This window comes from Pygoscelis adeliae, unplaced genomic scaffold, assembly GCF_000699105.1.
Source record: "Pygoscelis adeliae isolate BGI_AS28 unplaced genomic scaffold, ASM69910v1 Scaffold270, whole genome shotgun sequence".
NCBI classification, from domain to species: domain Eukaryota; kingdom Metazoa; phylum Chordata; class Aves; order Sphenisciformes; family Spheniscidae; genus Pygoscelis; species Pygoscelis adeliae.
In genome coordinates, this window is record NW_008823916.1 from 1,927,644 (window position 1) to 1,941,467 (window position 13,824).

Sequence of the window (13,824 nt, forward strand, 5' to 3'; positions counted from 1 at the left end):
ATCTGTTCTTTTCAAAACCTGTTTCATTAACAGCTTGGGAAAGTGATGCTGGGATATTTCTCTCGGAGCTGTCATGAGTAAGGAAGGTGGGGTACAAATTGCATGCCTCCAGTGCAAGCAGTGAGTTAGCTGAGAGCAGAGCCCATCTGCTCTATGAGAGAAGGGTGACAAATATATTCCCCCTCCCCAATGCCCAGTGTACCCCCTTCATCCCAGTCCTGGATCCCAGTACAGCACAAAGCACCTGAAAGCAAAACCTGTGCATTTTATACTTTGCAACAAAGCGCTAGTTCAGAAGCGATGATCATTATGCTGTTCTGACCTGTTTTGAGAGAGACTAAATAGGTTTGGTACCACAGAAACAAGGAAACTACACACTGAAAGAGAAAAGAAGAAAGGAAAACAGAAGAAAGGAAAATAATACAAGCAGGGATTTATAAAAGACCCTTACAGAGTTAAGTGCGCAGCTTCCACAGTATAAATACAGGAGTTGGGTACCTGATTCTTTTCAGCTTGCTCCCTGCTAGGAAGGCTACTTGCCAAATCCTATAAAAGTGCAAATGGATTTAGTGCCAATGATTTCAGTGGTGCTCTGAAGATTTACATTAGCCGAGAGATCTATCCCCATGTCTCTTTCTCCATAGCAAGTGTTTGTGTATCCATCCGTCTGTGCAGGCATTAGTGTAGGTGTACGCTTGCTCAGGTACTAGAGGACATGATAACAGTTTAAATGTTTGCTCTGCGTACAGTGTACACGTTTTTCCATCCTGTCCTTCTCCAGCCCCCGTCTCCGGGCTCCCTACAGATGTCCCTGAGGATTCACATCTGTTTCCTTCTACCTGGTGAGTCCTGCTTGTCAGACTCGGTCAGCATCTGCGGTGCACGACGCAGAGACAACAATAACTGAGAGCTCCCTTTTGCAGGAAGACTGGCCCGCTTTGCCTTCCTTGTAAAAGGCCCAGGGATTTCAGAGTGGCAGATAAAGGAGTTTATGGCTTGAACAGCAGTGCTGAACTCCAGTGTAATGAAGGCACGCGGGTCAATTACCCATCTGTTTGTGTTTCTATTGCGCTGAATTACTTTATCTGTGGCTGACAGCTCATTGGAGTGGAATGAAAATAAGACAATAATTCAGAGGATGAGAGTGTGCAGGAAGGGCAGGAGGGGCTGTGACTCCTTTCAGGAGTTCAGGCCCATCTCTGTGATGGGGCATGTTCACCTCAGGCAAGAGAAAAGCAGCAGGCGGTGCCCCAAGGACCCCCATTACCCTTTTGCTTTTGGTTCCACAGAGACACCTCAGCCTTGACAAGGTCCCTCTGGAAGACCAAGTGTGGGGGAATCAGGAGAGTGTTGAAGGCACAGGGACCTCTGTTTTCTCTCCCTTCCTGCTACTGCCAGGGCACAGTCTCTGAGAGCACCATGCCCAGTGGCGGCAAGCTGCCCCATTGTCTGACCTAATTCACAGTTGAGTGTGGAGCAATTGCAGCCGCCAGGCAGGATGAACACAGAGCAACGTTCAGCTGGAGAAGATGTTTGTGACACTTGCACAAGGAAGGATTTCAATCCCAGCATTTGGAAGCACTGTGTCTGTGGAGATCCTGCTGCCTTTTCTGAGGTGCTGTTGCGGGGAAGGGAGGGAACACGCAAGGGGCTGATCCCTGCGAACACCTCAAAAGTAGTCTAAGAAGGATCAGCAATTTGAGGTCCTTTTGGTCTTTCCTGAGACGTTTCTTGACATCCTTCAGGAAGGACACTAAAGTCCAGTCTCTTTTAGGGATTTATCTGAAGCAACCACCACAGAGGAATGGTCCCTTTTCAAACCTTCACACTGACATTAGGGATGGTCCCACCTGCCAGACTCCAAAACTTTTGTTCAGGATGGAAAGAAAGTGCAGCACTATTGAAGAACTGAGATCTGCAAAAGGGGCTTGGAAAGCCTGAAGGCTGCTGTACTCACTGAGCTTGCAAGCTCACAGGAGAGGTGGGCTGGACTTCTTGATGTGTATTGACCCTGTTTATTCATGGTCCAAGTCCCATGAATAAATCTTTCCACTCTCTGCTTTATGGAGGAGCAACCTGCCCTGGTTGCTCCTCCAACCTTTGAATGTGAGGCGCAAATGCCCGCAGGCTCTTCAGCTCACCATATTTTCTCTTTGAATTTTAACTTGAGTAACAGCACTGACATGCTGCCTGGTCCCAGCTACAAATGACACTGGCTTTGGAGATTTTTTCTGGAGGGGAGAGGGGTAAAAAAGCAACTAAAGTTTCAGGGAAAGCACATCCCATAGCAAGGAACATCTGTTGTGTATCTCAGCACATGCAGAAATATGAATACCTTGTAATCTCCAAAACATAACACGGTCCCATCCTACACTACAGAGTGCCTCATGTGGATGCTTTTATGAGTCCATAAAACTCATGATTTCTAAAAAACATTTCCAGGATTACCTTCTCTTGTAAGAAATGATCTCATGTTTAAGAGGTAATCAGACCCCTGTACACTTAACACCAATTTGACAAAACACTTGTATAAATACTTAACTTTAATCAGGTAAGCAGTTCTGCTGGAATCCATGCAGTTAATTGTAGCATTTAACAAGCAGCACATATTCAAATATGTGCTTAGACCAGGAACAAGTGACACACAAACCCAGCTACTCATCAAAACACGAGTGCGCATGCACCAAATGCAAAGCCCTAACTTTAAAACGGCAAACATTTTGTAGGGATTACATGTGACTTAGAGATCTTCCAGCCAGGAATTTCCTTGTGGAAGAAATCAGTGTTAGGGTTACTGAAAGACAACCATGCCTGCTTTCACACTTGTACTTTGACATATATGCATAGATACCCACATTTATCATCATACCCAGACACGGGCAGATTCATATCAATATTTTTGGTTTTGTATTGAGCTTCCTTGTGACCAGATTCTAGCAAGATGTTTTACAAGTACTGGGCCAGTAGCATCTCACCCAGTCCTGGTACCCTCCTCTATCATTCATATGTAGTTCTGTGCCATGCCCAGTGACTAAATACTGCTGAAATTGAATTGATTACAGCTTTCAGTAAAGCATAGGTGTGATTAATCATTTTTAAGGTAAGCTTTATAAATATGAGATTGTAAGAAGTCCATACTGGTTGAGACCACTGTTCTGGGTGCTTCATTTGCCACCTTTAAAGCAGGAAAGCTGTAGTCCCAAGGACTGTAACAGCACACCAGCCCCACAGAGCAGCTTGCAGCCAGCCATGCTAGCCGGGAAAGCCCTGCTGCCAACCACGACCTTAATAAGACATCCCAAGATGCTGTTTTGTTCTCCAAGAATTTTCCTTGAATATTGCAAACAACAACAACAAAAAATTAATCTTTCAGTGTTGTCTACTGATAAAGCGACCTCGTCTCAGCAGCCGAGCAGGAAGGCAACCTGATCTCAAAGACTGAGATACTGGACCGGTTTCATGGGGTTGAACACCTCAATCCAAGCCAGGGTGCACAAAGAATGGGCTCGTCCTCCACAGCAGCCTCAGGAGCAGAAGGTAAGTTTGCTGGTGACAAGTGTTAGGGAGAATAACTTAGTTTTGAAGGTAACTTAGTGATCAGAAGGAGGAATTCTGCCACTCTGTAAAGTTCCTCTTTAAATATTAAGACGAGCACAGATTTGGTATAGGTTTGGCTTAGATAACTACAGGCAGAATATGAAGCATCTGACAAGGGAACATGTCCTTAATTCAGCTAGAAAAAACTATTAGAGAGAGATGTTTGGCTTTGGACTGTATATAAAAGACTTCCTGCATTAAAAAAGGTAAATTTTCCCAGCTCTAAATTAGAGCTATTTGAAACATTTTCCACAGAAGAGTTCTCTGTTGAAACTGCAGTTTCATTGAAGCATTTTGTGAGAGCATGTTGACTCCAAAAGCACTTTTGACAGGGAAAGGTCTAAATGCATTTTTCATACTTCCTCATTTTGCTTTGCTGAAAAGCTGAAATCTTTTGTGTTGTCATTACTGCTCTGCCCATCTTGGCAAAGACTTTAATATTAATTGTAATGTAAATTTTAATATTCTATTACCATATTTGACGTAACACTATGGTAACTACCTAATACGCAATATTTCCTGTTTAATGTCACAATGTTTAGAATAGCACAGAAGGATTTTATCGTATTGAAATAGTGTCATGTTGTAATATTGACATATACTCACACTGTCCAAGAGGATGTCTCTGGAATTTTAATTTCCTAAAACTTTTCAAAATGCTGCTTTTTTCCACTTAAATTTTCAAATTTCAGCCTAGGACACTTTTCCGGGGAACACAAATTCCCATTTCCCCTCAGACTGCTGTAGAGCTGTTAAAATCTTCCCCTCCCGTGCTCTGGTTTACTCCTTTTCCAGGCAGCTCGTGCATCAGCCACACTATAGGCGGAGGCAGGTGAAGGGACAGTTTCATGCTGGTGGCAGGGACAGGAGGATACGAAGTGCAAATAAGTGCAGTCACCTGTGAGATCCTGGCCCACAACAGGATCCCCCCAGTCCCACGAGGGGAGGCTGCATCACCACACAGCCCTCCCCATGCACAGGACAGGGAACCTGCCCCCAGATAGTGCTAGGAAAAAGGGAAACTTTCTGAGCTACTGTGATAAATGTACCTGTATATATACCCCAGTGCAGGCATCTGAAACAGATGTACATGCACGCTGGGTCCACATGGATACTGGTTTATAAATTAGTGATGCTTTTCTGTCCATGTAACCACAGGTGCAGAACTAGACACCCTGCACTCTGCATGCATCCAGGTCCTCCCCTAAATCTCCAGGCTGGCTGACCCTCCCGAACCCTACGTGCAGGCATGAAGGTAGCTTAGCTCTGGGCCTGGCCATTGCATCTCCTAAAGGGCACGTCTTTAAAATGATGACTCTCAGGGCTGGGCAGCAGCAAGCAAGTTCAGAAACAGAAATTCTCCCTGTCACAAAGATGCTGCTCTTTTATTGAGTTGGCCTCGGAGGCAGAATGACACGAAGGTAGTAACATGGATTTCTGTCAGCAGCTCATGCTCGGCTGCTAATCAGATCAGAGGAGACTCGGTCACAATCCATTACTTGCAGCCCTGTGACTAATTCCTAATGAGGCCTCTCAGAGCAGAAGAAGGATCCTGGGTAATTATCCCAAGAACCGCACTCCAGGTTAGGCAGAAAACACTCAGGTGTAGCATTAAAGGTCACTTTGTTCTATTAGGAAGAGCTCTTACCTTCATCCCTTCCCTCGTTGTCTCTTTTGGCTTGGGTCAGGCCTCTGTCTGCACTGGGTTATGCCATGAAGCTCCATGAAACCCATGTGTGGTTGACCCCTGAGGTCCTCTGTCTGCTCCCATCAGAAATCACAGCCTCATCCACCTTACATCCCCTCTTTCTCCTAAGTCTTCCCTCTTTCTCTACCTCCTTCCCCTCCCTGGCATCTTACTTTTTCTCTTCTCTTGTAGGATCAGATAGCCAATAGAGATCTGTTGATTTACCTACTTATCCATTTGTCTGCCTATAAACTGAGCTGTCTGCTTATTTAGCTGTTTACCTAGTTATCTGATCTGTCATCCTTGAGTTTTCATTACCAGCAGCCATCATCACAGTATATAAAAAGCCTCAAATTGTTTATTGTTAATTAGGTACCGACCAAAACTCAGTGATTTAGATAATCAGCGGAATAGTGAAAACAACCTGCCTATTATTTTTAAAGGCAAATAATAACAAAAATAATAATATATCCACAACACGACTCAGTAAATGAAACCCAGTTTCTGTGAAACCAAGATTAAAACAGCACTTGCCAAATTATACTCAAAGCAGAAGATGTAATGTAGCCCATTCATCTGAAAAATTAAAATTTGTGCAAGTACAAGGATTCCAGAAATAAAACCATCTGGGCAAATGAGCAATTAAATCCCACATTTCCTTATTTTGTCAAAAACTTGGGAATAACCTTAGTAAATTACACGCCCAGTGAATTTCCTCCTTCTACTGAAGTTGACTTCTTGCTAACCAGCATGTATTTATTTATTAATTCAGTCATGACCTCTATCTGTTGACTTCTGGACTGGCTCCCCAACTGGGACTGAAGCCATGGCTTCTAGCATCCAAATAAAACCTCTGTGACTTTTCCCAAAGATTACAGTCATTAGAGAGTCCCAAAAGCTGATCTGCAAACCTCTTACGCAAATCAGCAATTTGGGAGGGACAAAGAGAGACGTGGACAGAATGTCCCTTAAATATTAATGGAAAAGGTCACATTTATTTATATTGGTGTATGTATAATACACAGAAGTCCATCAAAATTCAATGGCAGGGGGCACCCAGACACTTCACTGGGGTCCAGTCTGCAGTTCCTTGCACCTTTAGCTCAGTCCCTGTCAAGCCCTGCTCTGTTGTGTTGAGCATCATATGAAGCCACCGGTCCTGCTTCCGGGAACTTACAGCGAAGAAAGTGATCACAGCAAATAGAGGAGGGGAAAGGTCTAGAATAAAGGCCACCCATCTCTCATTTCATCCCCCCACTCCATGCCCTGTATTACCATCTCCCTCATTCCTGTGTCCTACCTTGCAGGTGGAGTTTGCTCTCAGTGCTTTGCAGAAGGACAGAACTCACAGAGTCCAGATTGTCATAGCTGTTACAGCCCAGGGGGCCAGTCCGAGTTTCTGTTACCTATGGAGGATGTAGAAAAGAGAGAGTGTTCCCTTTGACTGCAGCATCACATCTTCCCCAGGCAGGTTCAGACCTTGTAATATAATGACCCCTCATCACCAGCTGATGCAATCCAAAATGCATCTTCCTTAATTGGGAAAAAAAACGTCCCACACTGGACAGACATGGCTAATGTTTGGCACACTCACAAGCTGAAAAAATAGAGTGAATTGTATCTGCTTTCTTTATGGTACTGCATGTTATCCTGGGCTTGGCAATGAGGTCCTGCAGACTGACGTTTCTCATAGAGGATCTCCATTGGAGAACATCAGGAGGCAGTAGAGGAATTATTCCCTGGCTTCTCTTATTGGAAAGCAAGATACAGAGATGGATTGCCAGCCCACAATGGTGCCTAGTGCTCCCACAACATATGTGCACACCATCCTTGTGCTGAGGATAGATGGAGGCACAGGTGACCTGCAGTGCTGTTGCTGTGGTTGTTGCTGTTGGTTTCCAGCCACAGAGGAGAGCTGCCCTTCCTGAATTCACAAAGCGTGATTATCTGCTGTCACTGTTTCAATACTCAACTCGATTTCCCATCCAGAAGGGAACAGACTCAGCCATGAGACACCACAGAACAATAACAAGAGCTGAAACCTTTCAGAAATGGCTAACAATGATGACTCCATCCACATCGCCTTCCCTGGAGTGAACTCTGCAACAATAAAATCCCTCCCCAGTATAGGTTGATTGCTTGCAGAGAAGGCAGCCTTTGTCTGCAGAGCCATTTTCCCTATTTTGTATGCTCTGAGCAGCTCCTCTTCCTTCCTGCTGCAACCCCCAAGCCGTCTCTCAGTCCGTTTCATTCCACATGTCTCAGTAATGCCACACTGAGTTTTTCACCTTTTCTTGTAGTAAGTTAGAGAGACATGTTTAGCAGTCTTACACCCACAAGAGGAAAATACTTCTGGGTTGCATGGGGTTGCCCATTATCACAGACCTGCCTTTCCCTTCCAACCTCCATCACTGATCTGGATTATCTGTTCCCTCTCTCCCTTCCAGAGGTCACTGCCACACATAGTGGAAGTCTCTTATCCTACATAACCATCACACTGAATGCTCACCTCTTTCAGATACTACTGGCCCTGGGGAAATCAATTCCTCAGTGAGGTCCATAAGAGAACAATCTACCCTGGGAATTCAGCGTGGGAACAAAACAACTTGTGATCAAAAAAGACGTCACACTGGACTGGCAAAGTCCTGCCCCAAATCCCTACAGTATTGGTATGGACACACAATCTTCTTTCTCTTCCCAAGGCAAGATACAGTACCTTGATTGCTCCGGTAGAGATCTGGATCTCATGGAGTCTCCTCATGGTGCCATCACGGTCTACAAAGTAGGAGGAAGCAAGCTGGTGTAATGCTTCAACGCTCTGGGTAGCGTTTCCTGACTTTCTGTCGAGGCGGCTTTTGTCCATGTACATGGTCAAGGCCTCCTCTCCTGCAGCAGAAGGAAAAGGAGATTTCAGTAAGGCCCAGGAGGCTGCCAAGTAGGGTCATCTTAACAGGAACACATGATGTCACATGTTGCACCTAAAGAAAGAGAAGTCCAACACCTAAAGCACTCTTAAATGAACCCACCCTTCCTCACCAGTACCAGAACCTCAGTGTAGTATACATGAGCCTCCTTCTCTATTCAGCCAGAAAGGCCAGGTCCACCACGTTTGTAGATCAGCTCCACTGAATTGAGTAGATAATGTTTTGGACATTTATTAGCCAGCATGGCTTTACCACAAGGGTTGGAAAGGATTCAGACCATTTGTCCCATTTGAGGAACGCTTTTGTCCATGGACAGTGCCTCTGGAACAATGCACACCTGACTGGAGAAGATGCCATTTTTATGCAATTCTCTCTGACCTGATTTCTAGAAGGAATAAATGATGATTTAAGTTGCAAATAGGACATAGGTTTGTAGGTGGGTACAGAGGACGAACAAATGCTAGTTATACCTCTTTAGCTTCCAGTGACCATGCAAAAGGGTAAGGACAGGGGGCTGAGTGAAGGACAACAATCAGAGGAAAGAATAAATGAGAAAGTTAAACCAACCACCCTTTCTGCTTCCCCCCCGCCCCGGAGTCTGATTCAGTGAATTGAAGTGGAGAGCGAAAAATATTGTGCAAGATAAGGGACAACAGGTGATTTTGAGCCAATAATCACAGAGAATCTGGGAGTGAAGCAGTTAAGACCCGATAGCACCAAACACCCTAAGCAGTAGCAGAAACCTGAATCTAACAAAAGATATATGAAAAGGACACGAAGCTGAGAAGTAATATTTACCTAAAAGTTCAATTTGTGCTGTATGAGCCAGATTAAAAAACAGTTCATTCTTAACGTAAGGTTGGCATTATAGAAGGAGTAAAAAGATAGAATACCATCCTGCATTCTTAACATCTGAAGTTCTGATTTTAATAAATGAAGAGAATAGATACCTAGGGTAGGAATGTGCCATTTCTACATAGCTCTCTTAATGAGAAGAATGGTACTTGTTCTGATTTGATGGATGAACCACTGATGAATACATTGCCTCTGGCAATGATAGCATGGTCAAAAAAATGCACCACCGCTTTTTAGGCCAAGAAATATTTTGCTCTTCAGCATTTTTGCTTTTTTTTTTTTTTTTTTGAGAACAAGCACTTACTTTTCTTAAAAATTCTTATTAGCTGAAATAGTTTGATTTGTCCAAATAATTTCTTTTATTGCATGTATTAAAAAAAAAAAAGGTAAGCCCTCCCCCTTGCTTTCCTTGGAACTTTTCCAGCTTTTATCTGGAAGCCAAAAGCCTGAAAACAAACCAAAAATATTCTGGCTGAAAATCAAAATGTTTTTATTGGATTTCAGTTTTTCAAGCAATTGATATGTTGAGGATTGAGCCTTTGGCTTTGAGATGAAAAATGGAAATTTTTGGTGGAAAGAAGATACTTTTCATCAAAAGATTTGATCAGTTTACATCTTTTAATTGGCTTCACGGGAACTAAGTGGAAAAGTTTGGCATGTAAAACTTTCTCACTTTAATATTTTGTTAAAAATAACATACTATCCTTTGACCACAATCAAAGTTGTAGTGGTAACAGTATTATCATTGTTACTTCTCACAAAAACACTTTCCCTGGAAAGTGACCAGCTTTGATCTCATTTATCACTGTTAACATTGTTATGTGTTGAACGGTGTGAGCAGACCTTGGCAGGGACCAAGGCTCTGTCACATCAGGCTCTATCCACACAAACAGCAGAAAGGTGGTTCCTGTCCCAGAAAATTTAAAACCCACATATCTGATGAAACACAACAGGTGTATACACCAAACAGCCGGCAAAGCGCAAGGTAATAAGATGACTGATTAGCGTGAGAAACAGCGGTCACCACACACCAGATGCCTGGCTGCTGTCAATGCATTTTCAGGTTTCATCTTTGACGTGACTTTTACAGGGGGATTTGAAGGAAGGTCAGACTTTGTGAATTTTCATGAGACAACTCGTTTGCCACCAAATAAACGTCTGCATGGGAGTTAGTCAAGAGGCTTGGGGGAAGATAGGCTGGATCGGTGTGAAAGTGTTGTATTTTGAGCCAAAATTTTTGTCTCTCTCATGTAACAGAAGTATTTATCTGCATGGAGACACAGCAGACATAAATGATGCTTTGCCTCCATTTCATGAGGCTGTGAAAGGAGAGGGAAGACCTGGTATAATTCTCCCCTTAGCTGTGATTCTCAGAGGAACCTGTGGGATCCAGGTATCAACTCTTCTTCAATTCCACCAGCAACTGGAAAAAACAGCTTTTTGTGGATAAATATCATGCCTTCTTTTATTAACCAAGGTGCAAAAATCAGGACCTTTTCAGTCCAGACTAGTTCATTTTAGTAGAGAAATGCAGAGACTGGAGATCCCTTGGCAGGAAGCGTGGGTTGAATGGCATCAGGCAGTATCACTGGTTTCAGATCACCAGGAGATCCACCATTAGCTTTCAGTCCCCAGAAAACACGAAGCAGGCAGGCAATGAGCAGCTGATACAGCTCGTAGACATCAGAAACCTGTGCTCTAGGGCAGTAGAGATCAGTGATTTCCCCACAAAAGCTGTCATTTTTCCTCCCTGAGGTGTTTGGAACCTTCCGCTGAGAGGAAGAGGAAGAAAACAGGAAAGTAAAGCCCAAGATATTTGATGCTTCTCCTGAGGGAGAAATACTGTCCCTAAGAGTGAGGGGTGCTGAGCAGAAATAACATTGCTGGAAACCTATTCTGTGTACATCTGTGCAGACCTGCAAAAGCACAGCATCCCCACAGAGAGTGCGCATGAGAAACCAACCCTTAGGTTCAAGAGAGGTTAATAGACTTTTGCTGCATTATTAAGTCTTAATTTCTCGTTTATTAAGCGGATGCTATGTTCAAAGTTGTCTTTCCTTCAGGGCTTTCCCTGCAAATTGGTTCTCAGCTCTGTGTTCTCTGTCCCAGAGCATGGATGCCCTCAAAATGACCCTTCACCAATCCCTTTGTCAGAACTAAACTGGGGCAGAGCTGGTTTTTTATTAGGCTCCAGGGGGACCTGGCTGCTCTGTAGGTTGAAATGCATCAGAGCTGTTCCTCATGTGGCCAGGTGTGAAAATAGGTGCTGTATTCAGGTGGGCTGGCCTGATCCATCACCCAGCCTCCTGGGGTCCATGCAACAGCTGGCATTTAAAAGCAAAACAATTTCCTGTGTGCTTGTCACTTGTTTGCAACCTAATAAGGCATCAGGCTAAGTTTACAAACCACTGTAATCCAAAGCAGAATTCTTGTAACTTTTCTGAGGAGACCTGAGGTCTTGGGAGAGCAAGGGTGCCAGGACACGTCTGCTTTTATATCCCAGTCTTGTTTAGCCCACAGACTGTGATTAGAGTGTGTCCTCCTTGTATAATTCATGCTTAGCTTCATCTACATTTTCTCTGGGACTGCCATTGCCAAGATAAATCCTTCTTTTCTCTCCCACCATTGCTCACCATGCTCTGAGCTGATGGAGCATTTAGCACTCCTCTCCAACACCAGTTCTCGTTACAAGCCATATTTAAAATTGTTGTGTTGTAAAATCAGGAGAAGAAACAAGCCACTGTGAATAATTCACAGCCTCACCCAGGCAAAATTAAAAATATATTTTACCATCAAAGGTCTTTCTTATTTTGAATTTCCACAGATGTGAGCAGCAAGAAGAAAAAGGCATATCAATGGAAAGAAAATAAACCCACAAAAAACCTCTCAACGCTTTACTGGATTCTTACTTGGCTGGCTTGGGTTCTGTAAAATATGGTCCTGAAAAGCAATTTCCTCAATAAAAAGAGTTTATCTTTACACAGTCCTCATTAAGGCCTGATGCAGGCAGTCACTCATACTCTTCAGTGCACGGAAACCTGCTTTCTCTCACGTTCCTTGCCGATGGAGCAGACGGTTTCAATGCCTGGACTGGAAGAGCAGCCCGAGGTTCTTTGAAGGACATTTGCCACATGAGAGGCCATTTGACTTTAATGGAACCACGCCAATTTACCTACCACCTAATTTGTGCATGAATCATATGCACACATCTAATCTCATCTACGTCTCATCTGAGTGTCTGCAGAATGCTTTGGGAACAGACAGATGGCCAGAAATTCCTCAAAGTTCACTACAAACTTTGCAATGTGGCAAGGCTGGAGGTCAGGTACACTAGAAGAAGAAACAGCAAACTGTACTAAAATATAGACCCTTTACCACTGCAGAATCCCTCTTACAGATAGTCGTTCTCAAAAGAAAGGCATTTAAATGTGCACCCCAAAGGGGTAAAGAATGGTAAAAATAGTACAAGAGAGGAAAATAAAAACAAACAGCAGCAAATATCAAGAGGATTTGTTGATTTTCACCCCTCCTATTTTCAAAACTCAGTACCTGAATTATTTATGCAGCACCAATAGCAGTGCATGCACATGGATTAATGGCACTACAGTACTCTGTCTTATGTCATCACTGACATATTCTTCTTGCACGCACAAGCCTCTCTGCAGTCCTTGCATATACACTCTGAACTTTACTTAACTGTTGGTTTTTTTTCAAAAGTCTACTTCATGTTACTGCTTTCACTTATGCATTCAGCACAGGCCTTTATGGCTGTCTCTTCCCCTGCTGCACACACTCCCTGCCCAACTCCTTGAACTCCCTTTTTCCTGGAGCTCTTTAAAATTCCTCCTGTTCCAGCAAGAAAGGATGTTTTTTCCTCCTGCATTCGGTTTCATTCTGAAAGAAAGAGTGATCAACACGCTCTATTGTCAAATTAAGGACAGCGGCACAGGAATGACAGACAGGCTCCCTGGCTAAATGAAGCATGTTTATCTTGACTCACACCAGTACACACACACTGTTGTCAGAGGAGCACAGGTGCACACGTATCACAGATGCCGAACTCACACACATTGTGCTGTGAATTCATTTGCAAAGGCTATTCATACTCTGGGGATTTTCACACCATCTGACGATGAGACAGGCTTTGGCTGGGGGAGCTGCAGCCTGGCTCTGTGCTACCAGCCAGCCTCCATGCAACATGGCCAAGGTTTGCAGGTGCTGTCCAGTGCCCTCATCACCCCATCACTGACACCCACGTAAGAAAACAGCCCAGGTTACCACCTACCTCCCAGGGTGGCAGAGATGAGGATGTGGGTGCCGTACTTTTTGATGATGGTATCAATGAACTGCTGTGTGGTGGGTCTCCTGCCCAGGAGGCGGATGCTTCTCTGAAACTCAGGCATCAGGGGCAGTGGGTTGTGGAGCAGGTCCCTCCGCTCGATGGCTGTGTTCCTCACCTTCCAACGGGCAAACTCCCTATGTGACAACACAGGAACACAACAGGAGTGAGACTTTGAGTCTGGAGGGGCAGGAAGAGCCACCAAGGGCTGGGAAGGAGGATGGCAAAGGGGACAATCCTGTTGGACACCCCCACGTGGATACACACCTGAGGCCACAAGGCTAGACAAGAAGGGGAGGAAAAGAGAGAAAGCAAGACATTACTGCACAATAACAACACACTTTGAGGATCAGGGTCTGGGCTGATGAGGAGGTAGTCTCAGAGCCTCCAGAGATGTCTGGCAGAGGGCTGCATTTCCCTAC

General features: G+C 44.2%; 1 protein-coding gene across 1 annotated transcript in view; it reads right to left on the reverse strand.

Moving 5' to 3' along the window:
* BRINP1 (bone morphogenetic protein/retinoic acid inducible neural-specific 1) overlaps positions 1-13,824 on the reverse strand; it is an 88,165-nt gene that overhangs the window by 13,580 nt on the left and 60,761 nt on the right. Inside the window, exons 3-5 of the mRNA XM_009319327.1 lie at positions 13,349-13,539; positions 8,001-8,170; positions 6,585-6,690 (exon numbers count right to left, since the gene is read on the reverse strand). Coding sequence (XP_009317602.1) covers positions 6,585-6,690; positions 8,001-8,170; positions 13,349-13,539 — 467 coding nt within the window. The remainder of the gene's footprint in view (positions 1-6,584; positions 6,691-8,000; positions 8,171-13,348; positions 13,540-13,824) is intronic.